This window comes from Aspergillus fijiensis (genome assembly GCF_003184825.1).
Source record: "Aspergillus fijiensis CBS 313.89 unplaced genomic scaffold BO72scaffold_129, whole genome shotgun sequence".
NCBI lineage: Eukaryota > Fungi > Ascomycota > Eurotiomycetes > Eurotiales > Aspergillaceae > Aspergillus > Aspergillus fijiensis.
Window position 1 is genome coordinate 1 of NW_024469105.1, and position 15895 is coordinate 15895.

A 15895-nucleotide genomic window follows, 5' to 3' on the forward strand; every position below is an offset into this window, starting at 1 on the left:
CCCCCCCCTCCTCCTCCAATCCTCCTCTCCTTTACTCGACAATAGGTGGGTTTGAGAATCAAACCACCTATTTATCATCATGGATGGGGATCTCAGTCTCTCCCAGTCTTTGGGAGGACTACGCATTGCCAACCCTGATGATGCTTCGTTACATTCGTCTGAAGATGCATCAACACCTGCCGCCGGCGCTGCTTCAATAGCAGACTCCGACCTGGTACGCGATCCCGCAACCTCCGAATGGCCAGAAAGTGCCTCCTCTACCTATCTTCCCCGACCGTCAGCACCTCCTTCGAGCTCCGAAGTCCAAGAAGCCCTCGCCGCGGTACAAGTCGAGCCCTCAACGAGGACCTTCGAGAGTCGGAGCTCGATATACAGCCCATACTCAGACCCTGCACAGCCGCAACCCTCGCAACCTTCACAAGCGACGCCTCAATACTCCCCCTATGTGCCTTCGCAGCAACCCAACCCCGGTCCGCAGTCCTCCTCCCGTCCACTCTCCTCATTCTACGCGAACGGGTCCACCTCCACTCTGGCAGCTCGCGAAGGCTCATATCGAATTCGGACCGACTCCGCCGCGTCTTCCGCCTCTGAAAGTCTGGCTCGGGCAGAGTCTCGCGGAGGCTCTGCGGCCTACCAAGCGGGTGTCCCCATACGCGATAACAATCACAACGATCGGTCGTACCGCACGGCACAATTACCTCCCGGAAATGGACCAATGGTCATGCGTCAACCCTCTCGCGCCCACAGGGGTCCGTCGACTGGTTCCCCGTATGCCATGGAGAATGGTCCCAGCTCGAGCAGTGAAGATTGGCAAGATCGGGGTGCGGCTGTTGCTGTACGGCAGGAAATTGACGCCAACGGTAAACCGGTCGCGCGTTATATTAAAAAGGGGGTCCGCGATTTCTCGTTCGCTCATACGCTCGGGGAAGGCTCTTACAGTACTGTCGTATTGGGCACGGACCGTCAGACACTCAAGGAATACGCGATCAAGATTTTGGACAAGCGACACATCATCAAGGAGAAGAAGGTCAAGTATGTCAACATCGAGAAGGACACTCTCAACCGACTCACCGAACACCCGGGTATTGTTCGGTTGTATTACACATTTCAGGACGAACGGTCCCTATACTTCGTCTTGGATCTCTGCAAGGGAGGCGAGTTGCTGGGGGTATTGAAGCGCATGACTACTTTCGACGAAGAATGCACGAGGTTCTACGGTGCCCAGATCCTAGACACGATCGACTATATGCACAGACGTGGCGTCATCCATCGAGACTTAAAACCGGAGAATGTTTTGCTGGACGGTCAGATGCACATCAAAATCACCGACTTCGGAACGGCCAAGATTCTCAAAAGTCAACGGAAACCGAGCCCGAACTCCAGCGGGATGCCTCCGCTCGATGCGACCGAAATTCCCGAGGATGAACGCGCGAGCTCTTTTGTTGGCACCGCGGAGTATGTCAGCCCGGAGCTCCTGACAGACAAGAATGCATGCAAGGCAAGTGATCTGTGGGCTTTTGGCTGTATCATCTTCCAACTTCTCGCGGGGCGGCCTCCTTTTAAGGCTGGAAATGAGTACCAAACCTTCCAAAAGATCGTCGCGCTCGATTACGAGTTTCCTCCCGGGTTCCCTGCGATCGCTCGCGATTTAGTCGAACGCCTGCTGGTATTAGACCCGGCGCGTCGTTTGCCGATTGAGCACATCAAGAACCACGAATTTTTCCAGGGCATCACCTGGGGCCCGGATCTATGGAAGCGGAAGGCGCCTCGTCTCAAGGCATACGTTCCGCCCCCGCGTGAGCCCATTAAGCTCAACAACGGCGGCAATGGTGAGAGCTATCCCGCAAGCATCAATGCAGCTTCCGTAAGCAATAACGCTAGCCAACGGGTTGTTCCTCGACTAGTGACCGAACTCCCGCCGCCGAGTCAGCTGGACATCGAATGGTCGCCCGTACTGACGAAAACCAATGAACGGATCCTCAAACTCGGCAACTTGGTCGTTTTGTCTTCTCCCGCTGCCCACAGTCCAGTCTCAAAAAATGGCGGTGAATACGAAGCGCCTCGGAAATTCTCGCGATTCTTCGGTGGCAGCACGACCAAGAAGCGTCAGCGCCTAGTCATGGTGACCTCCTCTGGTCGGATCATCATGGCAGCATCTGGCGGCGATGAGAAGAAAGCGAAGTTGGAACTGTCTCTTCTTACTCCGGGCACGACATACCGAACCTCAACAGACGCTAAGGGGACCTCTTGTTGGGTAGTGGATACGGTAAGTGCAATCTCTCAGTGAAGATGGGTCTGGTTTCTAACCCAAATGTCTAGCGTGACAAACATTATGTCTTTGAGGATCCCAAGCCGTCATCTGGCAGCGTAGGAACGACTGCCATGTCCACTCAGGAGTGGTTGGATACTCTGGACCGAGCCAAGGAGATGGCTTTGTCACAACAGGGGAACGGCTCATATTCAGATGACGCCTTCCGCGACCTGTCATCCGGCTTGTCTAGCCATGCTAATACGTTGGACCGGAGCTCAGAACTCCAGCAAGAAAGCGCACCCACGGGCCGTGCCACTTTGGTCAAACAACCACCAACCGATACGGATTCGGTTAAAGGGAAGAAGCGATTCAGCCGACGCCATTCGAAGAACGGCCTTGCGGCGGTCTTCTAGGCCCTTCTCACATACCCTTCTCTCACTCAAACTTCATTCCCCGATCTCTTCTCCATCACTTTCTCTCCATTCCCTGAAAAGTTGGGATGCTGTCCACTGCGCAGGATCGCACACATAACTCTCCTCTTGTCTTTGGAACATAACTCGTGCGTGTGTTTTGCTTGATATCCCTGAGTGTTTCCCGCAGCTGCGATTGGCAATTCTGTTTCTCTTTGCTACCACTTAGCAGGTCTTGCTTTGGGCTATTGTTTATCGCGGGAGACCCAGTCATACACTCTAGCCAGCGACTCGTCGATTTTCCTTTGTTTGCATCTCGTGTAAGAATTGTGATGTGGTCTCATTTGTGTGTGACTTTTTGCCTGCATCTTTGCAATGATGAGCGTTGTTTTTCTTCTTTCTCTTGTTGAGATTGTTGCATTTAGATGGGAAGGAGTATGCATATATATCCCTCATCTGGCCCGTTTACCACTTTCGATCGCATCAATCTATTTCGCGCGATACTTCCTTTATTTCATTCTGATATATATCCTTTGGACCTGGCGAGATCCAGGATCTCGAGATCAATAGATCTTGATTGTTGGTGGGAGAGACGAGAGAGAAAGACAGTGCCATAGAGTGCACCTTCTCGCTGGGAGTTATCAATTCAAATTTCTAATCTCTTTTTATCTTGTTCAAGGGGTTTTGTTGTTGATCAGCGACAGGATCCGGTGTTGGCTCGGAGCTTACTTGGGTTTCTTTTTTCTTTCTGGCTTCACTTTCGCCCGCCCTCTTTACTCTTTGATCACCCATATTCCCAGGGTTATCAAAACCCCCTCTCCATATTTTTCAAGACGGGGAACTCGATAATAGTACCTTCAAATGCAAATGCATTCCAAATCTCTGATATCATCTGTGCATCCGAGACGCCGCTATCGTATGTACAAGGCTTGTGTCATATATGCTTCCCTTCCTGATCGATTCCGGAACCAGAGGATAGTTATGTACAGCTGGTGGGTAGAATGTTAGGTTTACCTAGGTAGATAGGTGAATTTCCCTTCTTCATACCCAATTCGATCGGTGTTCCCTTTCTTGAGCCGAAACGCTACCCATCCGATATATGCAGTACAGTAAAATGCTCTGGGGTTAAAGAGCACAAGCAAGAGCCAGAGCCAGAGCCTAGATGAACAACCAGTCAATTCGGGAAGCATCCAGCTCCTGGATCCAATCGAAATCGCCATCATCGTCGTCGTCGTCATCGTCATCGTCATCAACATCTTCTTCGTCATTATAAACATTATCGTGATCATTAGTACCGGTATTAGGATTAGTAGTGAAAGGATCCGTCGGATTCGGCGCATTCGCGACAGATGCCCAGGGATTGGCCGAAAAGGAGCCAGCCTGCTGCTGGCGCTGCTGGCGCCGCAGATTCTTCCGCTGGCGCCGCTCCTCGACCCTCTGATCGCGCTTGCGCCACATCAGACTCAGTACCCAGGCGGCGTTGCGCACGTTGACGCTCGTGATGTCGTAGTAGAGGGCGCGGAGCTTGTCGAGCAGGAACGGGCGGAGGGCGGGGTCGGCGCACTCGGCGCCGGCGATGAAGGTGGGCCAGATTAGGCACTTGAAGTGCGGGTCGGCGACGGGGATGAGGGCGATCTGGCGGATGAGGAGGTCGGTGACGGCCCCGTGGTCGGCGGGGAGGCCGAAGTGGCGGGGCGGACTTGTTGGGCTCGCCGCCAGGCGCGGGCGGGAGAGGGCGCGGCTGGCGTAGAGGTAGACGGCGGCTTGGTAGACGGTGGCGAGGGCGGTGCGCATGGAGAGGTCCGGGAGGTGGAGGAAGCTTTGCATAGATTGCGCCCAGGCGGCGGGGTCGAAGGCTTGGATGTGGGCGAGAAGGGCGGCGGGGGATTGCAGCGGGTTGGCATGGGCGGAGAGGTGGGGGGAGGTGAAGACCATCTTGGGAAGGTGGGGAGGGGAGGAGGGTTGGTTGTTGTCGTCAGGTCCCTGGGAGTCATCATGTTCCATGTAAAGACCCGCGTGGATGAGAAAGATCACTTCGAGGAGGTAGCCGGGGCAGCCGACCCAGGAGGTCTCTTCGAGTCGCTTGAGGACTGCCGGGCCCATGTTCGAGGTGTAGAAGGGTCGCGTCAGGGAGCCGGGGCGGGCCAAGGTAGAGCCCATCAGTTGGATACTGGACAGGGTTAGATGAGAGCAGGCAACAGAATAGCGGAGATTTAGAGTCGACATACATGAGGATGCCATCTATCGCAAAGTCATCTAACCAGGAGAAGAGCCCCTGGGTTGCCGGGCCATCTGGGTGATCGCCTTCTTGGCGGCCTTTGAGGAGTTTCTTGGCTCCTTCAAGATGGTACTTCCAGGCTCCGTCGCCGGATTCAATCGCATCCATCAACGCAAGCAACATGATCGCGGCCAGCGTTCGGTTGTCATGGCGCATGACGGGATCTTGGATGTCTTGCGACAATCGCTGCAATGCGCGCTGTTTGAATCCGAGGAAATGTTCGTATACTTTCGAGGCCGGTCGGCGCGACAAGGATCCGATCACAGCCTTCTCTACGTCCTCCGATGAGAGCAATGTTCCTGCGGCTGCAGTTTCCACGCTCCAGGGTCCCGGAGAGAAATCTTCATTGGCTAGAATGGCGTAGTGTAAAGCACCCAGCGCTGAAAGCACGTGGGCGAGTAGGGAGGAGTCGCCGAGTAAGGGAGTTAAGTCGCGGAACGGATTTTGGCCGTTTGAGTAGAGCGTAAGATAATTGGCAAGGTACTGGTTGACTTTGACATCGGGTCAGCATGAACCTAGGACCCAAGGAATGCTCGTCACGTACAATGGATGATGTATTGTCTGGAAAAGCTGTCCAAATCCTTGAACAATGGATCCACCAGACCCCAGGGCGCAGGGACAGAGTCAAGAAGCTGAGGGGTGCGTTTTATTACGTGGCTCTGATCGTAAGCTTCGACATCGGCCTTCGCCAAGTCGTTGGATTCGTGCGACATCTCAACATGGTCGGTGTCGTGCGGAAGTGCAGGGCCGATTGTGTCGGGTGACGCTGTCGAAGCTGGCGAAGAAGAGCTGGAGCCATTGTCCCGTCTTGCACTCGAAGCACTCTTCACAACATCGTCGTAGCTGCGACCCATCATTTTCCCGCGACTGGCAACGCCGCCCTTCACCCAGACGAGGGGTTTCTGATAGCCCAGACATTCCTTTCCCGCATCGCGACACTTGCGACAGGTGGGCAAACCATTGTCGCATACAATCCGGCGACGGCGGCAAGTATAGCAGCCTTTGGTCATTATTTCCCTTCAAGCGTGTGCATGTAAGGCTGTGCGCAATCGAGGTTGGTCACTGAATTGGCGTCGCGGGGGTAGGACAGGTCCGTGGTGCAGTGGAAGAACGGAGTACTCGAAACGGGGATCTGGAAACAACGCTCGACATCATTGAAAGTCGATCTTAAGGATGAAGGCTGTAGTTAGAAGCATTGCTTGTGAGTTAGTGAAACACCCGATGGTAGGCTTTGCATGATTCGCATGATTCGTATGATTCATCGTAAGTGACAGGAGTTGAGTTCGGAGGAAGAGCGGCGGGGCGAGACCGGGACTCGAGAAGCCCGGAGAAGGTGCCATCCATTCATTGATTGGTGGAGGGCATCTGACTCAATGGACGGACCGGATTGAAAACAGCTAGCCGGATCGGGGCTAGACTGAAGTGGGACTGACGGGAATCCAGCGGCAGAGGCACAAACAAGCCAAACAAACAACATTCATTGTATTGTTGTTCGAATACTTTATCAAGGTCAAAATATGAAGAAATGAAGAGATGAAGAGAGAAACTTGAGGGTTTTTAGAATAGCGAAGCCAGGGACTCAAGGGGAATCTTAGAAAAAGGGGTCAGATGGATTATACCAAGTACTGTACTTCATAACACTCCGTAGCGATGCAGCCACCCACCCGTGATCCCCAGCCAACCAAACTCACCAGCCAATCCGGTCAACACCGTCCCCATCCATGATTTCCCTGCCTCCCGCACTTTCACTCCTTCACTTTGGCTTCATCACTTTCAGGGGAAGCTGCCGATTTGGCCTGGGATTATGAGCCTTGGTGGCTAGTAGTCCTTGTTGCTTTCTGTTGACTTGCAATGTACCTGTCCCCGTCAGACCAGTCTTGTGTTATTTGCCGATCTACTATTATTCATTTCACCCTCACCTGCAGCAGCGGCTACACCAGTGCGCGCTTTGGCTGCCTTCCCCTGTCGCATGAAGTGGACTGGCCCTGAGTCTCGCTCAGAGTGAATCACTTTCTTCATTTTTTTTCAGAAAATTCGTTGCTTTTCATCCTCCCATCGTACCCTAACATTCTAGTCTTTATCTCCCAAGAAATTATATCCGCGAGGTGGTCCGTGTGGTTATCGCGATCGCGGGGGATCAACAACGGTTAACCCGCCGCCACTCGCAGACCTTCGCAGCCACATCCCTTTTGGTCGGTCAAATCGGTGATTGTCGCGCGTCGCTCAGCATTCCTCTCGCATTCGGGAAACCCTCCCTAGTCGGTGCGCGTGTCGTTGGTCCTTGATTGACACAGCCGCCGCTCGAGAGTTGGGAATTGTTGGGTCACTGCGCGGTTCGCTCAGACGATGTTTACCAGGTCCTCCAAAGCCACCTCCACGGTCACCTCCATCGACATGGTCTCTCAGGCTCAAGTTCTCGATCGCTCCTTACCGGCGCAAAGCACGCTCTCCTCCACCTCCCGTCATTCGCATTCCAGCCGACGACATCGCTCCAGTCGCTCTCACCATGGCGGTCTGACCCATCAACCCCAGAACGAATTCCCCATTTTCACTCATACCGGCGATGTGGAGATCGTGATCCGCGCGGGGGCACAGGAGCAACGCTACCTTCTTCACCGGCTCATACTGACGCAGTGCTCTGGGTTTTTCGAAGCAAGCACTCGGGATGGGTGGTCACCGCAAGCCCCCCCTCGGCCATCCAATCCAGACCCAGGGGTCCTGTCCAGAATCAGCGAGGACACCTCTTCGTTGTCTAACGGCTCAACCCTGGCTCAATCGGAGAGTGGAGGGTCGTCCTGGTCCCCGGAGAAACGGCGCTGGAAATATGAGCTCGACTGGGAAAACAAGGCCGAGGATGAGGAGCCGATCCTCGTACAAAAGGTGTGTATGCCGCCTGTTCCCATTGCAGCTGACTTTGGCTGATCTGCTGTCAAGCCGCCGAGCTACTCCAGCGCCTTTGGCTGCGAACCCGGGCAGTACCCTCCGTCGGTGACGAAACCATCGAACACGCAGACGGGCTTCGTTCGATCGATGGCCAATCTGGCCGGGATGCAGTCGGCCGTGATTCTACCGCACAGGAACAGCTCTTCCAACCCGCCAGTGGACCCCATCATCCGGGACTACGACAACCTGTTCCGGATGTTCTACAACTACCCGCCGACGATCAACAGCGTCAACATCGCGACCGCCTACTCCGAGTGCCGTGCGCTGCTCTCCCTGGCGGACATGTACGATGCGCTTCCGGTCACCGGACCACGGGTGGACCATCATCTGCTGGGCTTCGGATCGCGGCTCTTCAAGCAGATCGCCAAGTACCCTCCCAGCTATCTCAAGCTGGGCTACATGGCGCGGAGTCGCGTCATCTTCTCTGAGGCACTGATCCACGTCGTCGGCCAGTGGCCGGCTGCTGTGCCGCACCTGCGCAACGGCAGCTACTCGCCGCTCCCGAATGCGGTCCTGGACATCATCGAAGACAAGGTCGAAGACCTCGAAGACCTGAAGGCGCGCGTCGACTCCAAGCTGCTCCGACTCACCCTGACCACCTCGCGCGGCGAGCGCGTCAGTCCGACCAACGCCTACCTCGACTGGCTGGCCGTTTCCCTGTTTCGACAGTGGTTCGTCGACAGCACCACTCCGCCCCCGCCGCCCATCCTCAAAAACACCTCGACGAACCCGAGCAGCCATCACCACAGTCACAGCCACAGTCACAGCCATGGTAGCCACCACCGATCCACCGCCAACCTCCCCTCGTCATCCTCCTCGTCCACCTCCCCGCCATACTCCCCCGCGCGCGTCTACCGCCTCATCGGCTCCCCCTCCACCCAAGCCTACCTGCCGCACGACGACCTCAAGCGCTTCCTCAAAGTCCACCCCACCCCCTCCGCAGAAGCCCTTTACAGCCGCGACGTGATGAAACGGTTTGAGCGGAAGATGGACGAAATCAAACGGCTGGCCCGCGAGATCGTCAAGCCCCTGATGCGGAACTTTCTGGAGTTGGACCTGAAAGACAGCGGCAGTACTGGCCATAGCAGTGAGGGCGGCGGACTACCATACCTGACCTGCACCAAGGTCGAAGACGAGGATATTCCATGGGAGTGATCCACCCATCACACCCAGTGCAACGACTCGACACGCGACAAACGATCACGCAATTTTACTTTTCTACTTGAGAAGCTTCTCCTCCCCCAATTTACACATGCTTTACTTCCCATTGGTTTTGGTTGCTTTCGATACCCGATTCATGAATATAGTTTTTTTATGGTTGATGGTTGATGGTTGATGGGTTAAACGATATACACGGATATGAGGTTCACCTCTACTGTTTTGGTTTTTTGTTTTTTTCTTTCTTTTTCCTTTACTTCTTTTTATGAACCTCTGATGTTCCCCCCCTCTTGTTCAAGTTCCCCTTCCTTATGAATGAACGATGATGCTGTCCACTCGCCAAAAACCCAATTAGTCCTAGTCCTAGTGAATGTGCTATGAAGTTATGAATACAAATGCAGACTACGGGGTTCCTTTTCGTCTTCGTCTTGTTTCTTCGGGCGTTTTGCTTAGAACTTGGAATAGTCTTACCTCTTCCTGTTGAGGTGGTGGGCACTAGTTGGATTGATGATGCTACAGTGAAGAGAAATGGGGACAACTAAGGTAAATTGTATCCTGGGATTAAGATTTATTTATACCATTGGGTTAACGCACCAAAGCCCAGGGGTCTTTCTTCCATTTGTAGGTAGAGGCCCGCGTGGCCACTTGTTATGTATGTTCTTGCGTAGAGCATAGCGGGATGGCTCTCCTTATCGGATCTACATGTCTAAGGTACACGACCGGTACTGGCTAAGTGGGACACACGCACTCGTCGAAGCTTCATTTATCGTACATTGTGATATAATTTACATAGGGCATGGACTCCTTCCTGTGTAGTTATGAAAGAGGAGAGAGAAAACAGGGGTCCTCACAATACACATACACACATACACACATACACACATACACATAACATAATCGTACATCCACCTTGCATTCACCTCCGGGATCTCACTGCACAGCTCCCAGAGCCATACCATGGGCCAAGGCTGAGGGTAACTAGCTTAGGTACCTACCAACCGACGGAAGGCAAGCTCATTTCTGCTTCCCGATGACCTCAATCCCGCCCATCCACCCCCGTAGCACCTCCGGCACGACCACCACCTCCCGCTTGGGGTCCCAGCCATGCTCCAGGATTGCCGCCAACACGCGCGGGACGGCCATGGCGGTGCCGTTGACGGTGTGCGCGAACCGCGTGGGGGCCTTGTTCTTCTGGGCCTTGCCGTCGCGCACCCGGGTCGCGAGGCGGCGGCTCTGGTAGTCCGTGCAGATCGAGGCGGAGGTGACCTCGCCCCAGGCGGATTCGAGCGATGCGGTTGCATCGTTGCCATCGAGAGCCCCCTCGGCGGGGGCCGCACTGCGCAGCCGCGAGGGGAACAGGACCTCGATGTCGCGCTTGCGGCTGGCGCTAGCGCCCAGATCGAAGGTGGGCATCTCCAGGACGCGGGCGGGCAGGCCCAGGGAGTGCAGGATCTCGGTCTGGATGGCCAGCAGCTCGGTGAAGAGGCCGTCGGATGAAGACGACCCGTCGGCGACGATGGCGTCGGCCCACGCGAACATCTCGACCTTGGTGAATTCGTGGACGCGGTACAGGCCCTTGGTGTCGACGCCGCGGGAGCCGGCCTCGGCGCGGTAGCAGCGGCTGGGGCCGACCAGTTTCAGCGGGAGGTCGGCGGAGTCGAAGGTGCGGCCGGCGTGCATGGCGGCGAGCGGGATCTCGGCGGTGCCGGCGAGGGCGCGCTGGGGTTTCGCGCCGTTCTCCTTGTCCTTGTCGGCTTGCTCGAGGGTGAAGATCTGCTGCTCGTTGTGCTGGTCGCGGGGCTGGAAGCCGCACGCGTCGGCGATGTGCGAGTAGACGATCGAGGGCGGGGAGACGGGCTTCCAGCCGTGGCGGCGCGCCACGGTCAGCGCGTACTGGATGAGGGCCTGCTCCAGGAGCGCGCCCTCGTTGGTGAGGAAGTACCAGCCCCACCCGGTGGTGGTGGCCGAGCTGGTGAAGTCCAGGAGGCCCAGCGTGGTGCCGATGTGGACGTGCGACCGCGTCGGGTCGGGTTTGGAGGCCCAGTCGGGCAGGGGGGAGGCCGGGTCGAAGTTGAGGTAGGAGATGAGGGTCGGGGCGTCGCCGATGGGCGTGTCGGCCGAGGACAGGTTGGGCAGGGAGAGCGCCAGCCGCTGCATTTCTTCATCGCAGGTCTGCTGCCGCGTGAGCTGGGCTTGGGACTCGCTTCTCAGTTGGGTCGCCTCGGCGCGCAGTTGGGAGATGCTTGGTTCGGTGGGGGTGGTGGCATCGTCCGGGTTCTTTGCTTGAGCGGCGGCGATCTCCGCGATGGCTTTCTCGAGTTTCTTGATCTGGGACCGCGGGGCGCGAAGGTTGACGTCGATCTCGCCGATCTCGTCGTACAACTGCTGGATGGTGGAGGGGTGTTGGGCGTGGGCTGGGTAGTTGCGGTCGCGACAGTTCTGGGCGTATAGCTCCGGGTTTTTGCGGATGTGCTTCACGTCGGGGGTGGGTTTGGGCGCGGTCGGCGGGCGGACAAGCTGGGAGCGGCGGCGGGCGGAGGAGGAGAAGGTGCGGCGAGTGAGGGCTCTGCAGCCCAGGCAGATATAGGGGGGATTTGGCGGAGGCATTGAGAGGGGATTGTGTGGATTGAGGTTGGAGAGCAGCAAAGGAAGAGCGGAAGAGAAGCAACAGCAGGAGAGCAGGAGATTATCGATGGGTTGATGAATTGACCCGCTCCACCTTTCCCGATCGGGTAAATATTTACCTTACGCCCCCGCGGCCGTATTGAATTCATATTAAGTAGAGTTTGGACCAATATTCCAGACATAATCTTCACTACCAGGGATATAGATACCCCATTCAATGATAAGACGAAAACATCTCTAGAAAAACCGAATCATGACGTACATACATACATTTCATGCGGAGAAACAATCTGTACCCAAATACTCAGTCACTCACCCTCACCCCAACGCACCAAACCAAACCAACTATACCACACCCCACCTCCTTCCTCCCCCCCCCAAATCCATGTTTTATCCCCCCCGGATCTTCACCCCTAAAACCCCAATTTATGCTTCCTCACCCTCGCCCCAACGCCCACCACCACCAAAACCGCCCCAATCAGCACCCCCCACAGCGGAATATCCAACACATTGAGGTTGTACGTCGTCTGCGTCGCCGCGGCCACCGTCGCCAGCTCCAGCCCCAGCAGCAGATACCCGGACTGGCGGTGGTACTTGTACAGGGTCTTGCCGCGGTCGACACTGCCCAGCACCTGGCGGGGCAGGAAGTACTGCACCACGCCGCCGGCGGCCTGCAGGATGATCACGATGTAGGTGACCAGCCCCAGCACGCCGTGCGGGGAGGTGAAGCGGGCGTGGTCGCCCTTGTTGATCTCAATGATGAGGAACGCGGCCAGGAAGCCCAGCACGCTCAGGGCTTGGACGGTATAGTGGATGACGGTGCCGCGGCGTTTCTGGACGGCGGTGGCGGTGGGTTGGAGGATGAGGGCGGCTTGGACTTGGAGGAGGAGGGCGGCGGAATTGAGGAGCTGAACGAACACGGTGGGGGGTTAGATGGATGGATTTAGATGAAAATAGGAGGGGAGACTGACTGGGTGCGGGGAGAAGAAGATGAGAGGATGCGAGAGGATGCCGGTCCAGACGAGGATGGTGATCTGATTCAAGGCGTTTGGTTAGGATCTTGGATCGCTCGATGGATGCCATCGGTGGGTGGATGTGGAGGGTCTTACCAGCCAAATGCCTACTTGGGCGGCGAGGGCAGTACCTGGAAATTCAAATGAGGGTTAATCCAGTGGTTGTTCGTGATTTATCTTGATGGCTGGAATACGCACCTCGGAAGAGGTTGGGATACAGAGAAGCATTGTCGTCGTCGGACTGAGGCCCATTGCCGGGAGTAGACAACAGCGGAGAGTCCTCGCGGGAATCGATGCTGTCCGGATGCAGCTGGGGGATGCCTGTGGCGGAGGCCATGAGGGCGTTGGAGTTGTTACAGTATGGCTCAAAGAATGGAACTCAGCAGTATCCTAGGTAATTTATCGATCAATAATCGCGGTGGTGTTGGAAGGGGCCAATGGGCAGGGGGTTATATGTCAGAGAGTCCGAAGCGAGCATGACGAATGTGGGGGGGAAAATGATGAATTGCTGCGGGGAAGATTGGAGTTAAGTTATAACTACTCAGTACGTACTAAGCTACGTACTCTCATAGATAGACTGTAAAGTTAATACAAGTTCTACTGTACATAACCCCGAATTTCCAATATCTCCGAAAGACTCCGATCCAGTCAAAGGCTCCGATTTGCTCAGCATCGGTCTATAACTGATCAGGATGCCCTCCTCACCAGCTCTTGTATTATTCTGGCATGTGTTCGACAGGAAAAAGCAAGAAAAGAAATCGATCAATGAGATCAAAATCCAAGAAAACAAATGTGTAAATTAATAAATTCCAGCTAAGTCAGAGAAAGCACACAAGCAAATTCCGACTCCGGAAATTGCTTTGTCTGATTGAGAGATCTTGTGGAAGCTATTGAGATAAGAGAAGGACAAATCCTTATCTTACCGTACTGTACCTTACCTGAACAGTAATACAGTGTGAACATCACCACCACCACCACCACCACCACCACCATCTACTCCCCGTTGATCCTCAACCGGAGACACCCACCGTTACTCGTCCGAGTCCCCTCCGGCATCCTCGGGCGCGGTGAAGTAGTCCGATGCTAGTCCAGAACCCGGGGAGCACGTGCCCTCGCTACGTGCTGCGCGAACAGCACGGGGGGCCTCGAGAGCCGCTCCGTCAGCCTGAACCGCATAGTCTCCATAGTGATAACCACCAGGTTGGTGAGTAGAGGACAGGCAGCGAACAAGGCTTTTGGGTCGGACTCGAGGGGGCCGCGGCGTCTCGGCGTGTTTGGCAAAGTGCTCCGCCCAGGTGGCCTCCAGCGGCACGGTTTGAACGGGAGTCGCTTCATCATCGGTGGCTGTTGCAGCAGGATCAGGATTGGGATTCTGCGCCTCTTCGCCACCAGTAGTGACAGAGACAATCGCTTTCTTCGACGCGGTTTTGTTCGCAGGTGCAAGACGAGCTGCGGGGTGTGGGGTGGATGGACGAGTTGGCAGAGCGTGAGGGTGTGGCGCGTGGGGTTGCTGGCCCTTTCTCTCTGCCTCCCACTGAATGTGAGCTTGTTCTTCGGACATTGTCGGTTTGGGTAAAACTTATCTGAAAGGATCTGCGCGTAGACAGGACAGTCAGTGACAATGTATGGCGATGAGGAATGAATGGCATTCGATCTCAGGGTGGGATTGGTGTCTTTATATAGCTGCGAGTCTATCGGGAAAGAGCAACATTCATCATCGAGTTCATAGTATCGTCTGACAACTACATCAAAGAGTATTCTCGAGTCTTTATTGTGACAGCATTCATGCCATTCAACCAAGCGAAATGCTCCACCATCAATACTGCCTAATTCCAACACAAAGGATTCCGAAGCTATTATCTGTTCTTCACAACATACCAGTGCCAGTTCCTCCTATCACCGCCATGGCAACTTGATCACCGAACTCTCCATCCCTGATCCAGGCTTGCCAAACACAACCTCCGCCCCCAGATTGCCTTCCTCCAACCGCATCACGATGTTGAACAACGTCGCCGTCCGGACAATCTTTGGTTGTGCTGGATCCTCCTGCCAGCAGATCGACTGCGGGCCGTCGCAGGTATCAGAGAAGATCTGACCGCGAAGCACCGTACCCGCAAACTCAGCACCATCCCCCTCCAGGACCTGGCTGTCGACAATCTCTCTCGCCAGCTCACGCACCCGGGCCAACCGGACCGGCGACCCGGACAGCCACGGCGGCTCGATTACCCGCCGGTTGAGCAGGAAATGGTTCGTGTGGGTGACCATGCCGTACTCGTCCTCAGGGAGATGATCATCCCCAAGAGGGGAGAGCTCCAGCCCGAGGGCGACAGTCGGGTCGGCGATGAGAATGTGCTGGCTGGAGGCGACGCCGCCCAGAGAGGACAGTTTCTGAACAGCCGTATCGACGGAGTTGCTCTCCAGACACAGGCGCAGGGCGATATGGATCGGCAGTTTGGAGCTGAGACAGGGATGGGCGCGGATGGCGTTGAGGCAGACGCCCACGCCGGCGCTGTTGAAGCCGATCTTGCCGACGATGCCGGCCTGCTCATTGTCAGCATCTCATGACCAGCAGAGGAGAGAAGACCCAAGGGGACTCACTTCCGTAACCATGTAAATGACTGGTTTGTCCGGTTGGATGATCTCGACCAGGGCGAGGTTGCCCTGTACTCGCGTGGTGAAATCCCAATTCTGGGCGAGGATGCGGCCCCGGTCCCGTCGGTGCAGCGCGAGACTCGTGCAGCCATCGGCAAACTTGCCGAAGGAGATCTCGCTGCGACAGTTCAGGGCGACGATCTCCAGGAGTTTAAGGCCCGCCCCGTCGGCGATGCCTTGCATCTCGGCCAGGAGGTCGGGGGTGGACCGCGCGATGGTGGCGCGGAATTCCTCGGCCAGGACGAGCACGTCATCCCACGACATCTTCGAGGTATGTTGGAACATGGCCTCGTAGACGGCGAGCTGATTCCTGATCTGGGAATAGAGTTGCTTGCCATGTTGCAGGCCGATCTGCGACGTCAGATGGAACGGTTGATACCAAGGTACTGCATTAGCGACTTACTTCTCGCGGCGTGCCGCTGAGCACTATCTTGGGAGGTTCTTCTATCTCCACATGCATAGTGAGATTGTCGCGTCAAGCAGACTGATACAAAGGAGCAAAGAAGCAAAGAAGGCGAAGAGGGAGAAAGACGGTGCGACCTGCGCGGGGGAAGTTCTTATCAAT

The 15895-nt window shown here is 55.7% G+C and overlaps 6 protein-coding genes across 6 annotated transcripts; 2 read left to right on the forward strand and 4 right to left on the reverse strand.

Annotated features, from left to right (window-relative positions):
* Positions 1-79: 79 nt before the first annotated feature.
* On the forward strand, positions 80-2664 carry BO72DRAFT_464285 (PDPK1 family serine/threonine-protein kinase; the record flags this gene model as incomplete). Its single annotated transcript, XM_040946632.1, has 2 exons — positions 80-2266; positions 2320-2664. 2 exons carry the CDS (start codon positions 80-82, stop codon positions 2662-2664), a joined length of 2532 nt encoding a protein of 843 aa, XP_040794881.1.
* A 713-nt stretch (positions 2665-3377) lies between these two features.
* On the reverse strand, positions 3378-5949 carry BO72DRAFT_505349 (Zn(II)2Cys6 transcription factor; the record flags this gene model as incomplete). Its single annotated transcript, XM_040949184.1, has 3 exons — positions 3378-4831; positions 4890-5430; positions 5484-5949. 3 exons carry the CDS (start codon positions 5947-5949, stop codon positions 3820-3822), a joined length of 2019 nt encoding a protein of 672 aa, XP_040794882.1. The 3' UTR covers positions 3378-3819.
* Positions 5950-7333: 1384 nt separating this feature from the next.
* BO72DRAFT_393370 (uncharacterized protein) lies at positions 7334-9037 on the forward strand (the record flags this gene model as incomplete). The annotated part of the gene is made up of 2 exons (XM_040941938.1): positions 7334-7819; positions 7874-9037. The coding sequence occupies 2 exons, from the start codon at positions 7334-7336 to the stop codon at positions 9035-9037; spliced, it is 1650 nt and encodes a 549-aa protein (XP_040794883.1).
* Positions 9038-9792: 755 nt separating this feature from the next.
* On the reverse strand, positions 9793-13166 carry BO72DRAFT_482109 (putative serine--tRNA ligase DIA4). The gene is made up of 5 exons (XM_040947713.1): positions 12877-13166; positions 12775-12809; positions 12637-12699; positions 12086-12573; positions 9793-11606 (listed from the first exon to the last, which is right to left on the reverse strand). The coding sequence occupies exons 1-5, from the start codon at positions 13013-13015 to the stop codon at positions 10055-10057; spliced, it is 2277 nt and encodes a 758-aa protein (XP_040794884.1). The 5' UTR covers positions 13016-13166; the 3' UTR covers positions 9793-10054.
* A 450-nt stretch (positions 13167-13616) lies between these two features.
* Positions 13617-14268, reverse strand: BO72DRAFT_40726 (uncharacterized protein). Its single transcript, XM_040942351.1, has one exon. It carries the CDS (start codon positions 14237-14239, stop codon positions 13709-13711), a length of 531 nt encoding a protein of 176 aa, XP_040794885.1. The 5' UTR covers positions 14240-14268; the 3' UTR covers positions 13617-13708.
* A 180-nt stretch (positions 14269-14448) lies between these two features.
* Positions 14449-15833, reverse strand: BO72DRAFT_454165 (putative acyl-CoA:6-aminopenicillanic-acid-acyltransferase). Its single transcript, XM_040946163.1, has 3 exons — positions 15734-15833; positions 15277-15681; positions 14449-15219 (listed from the first exon to the last, which is right to left on the reverse strand). Exons 1-3 carry the CDS (start codon positions 15788-15790, stop codon positions 14575-14577), a joined length of 1107 nt encoding a protein of 368 aa, XP_040794886.1. The 5' UTR covers positions 15791-15833; the 3' UTR covers positions 14449-14574.
* Positions 15834-15895: the final 62 nt, after the last annotated feature.

Excerpts from the sequence above, each read along its gene's own strand:
- BO72DRAFT_454165 (XM_040946163.1), bottom strand. The coding sequence starts at position 15,790 with ATGCATGTGGAGATAGAAGAACCTCCCAAGATAGTGCTCAGCGGCACG. Across the intron at positions 15,682-15,733 it reads TCAGCGGCACGCCGCGAGAA|ATCGGCCTGCAACATGGCAA; the intron begins GTAAGTCGCTAA and ends CTGACGTCGCAG. Across the intron at positions 15,220-15,276 it reads TCATTTACATGGTTACGGAA|GCCGGCATCGTCGGCAAGAT; the intron begins GTGAGTCCCCTT and ends GACAATGAGCAG.
- BO72DRAFT_482109 (XM_040947713.1), bottom strand. The coding sequence starts at position 13,015 with ATGGCCTCCGCCACAGGCATCCCCCAGCTGCATCCGGACAGCATCGAT. Across the intron at positions 12,810-12,876 it reads GTATCCCAACCTCTTCCGAG|GTACTGCCCTCGCCGCCCAA; the intron begins GTGCGTATTCCA and ends TTGAATTTCCAG. Across the intron at positions 11,607-12,085 it reads GTGAGGAAGCATAAATTGGG|AGCCCTCACTCGCCGCACCT; the intron begins GTTTTAGGGGTG and ends CCTGGGCTGCAG.
- BO72DRAFT_40726 (XM_040942351.1), bottom strand. The coding sequence starts at position 14,239 with ATGTCCGAAGAACAAGCTCACATTCAGTGGGAGGCAGAGAGAAAGGGC.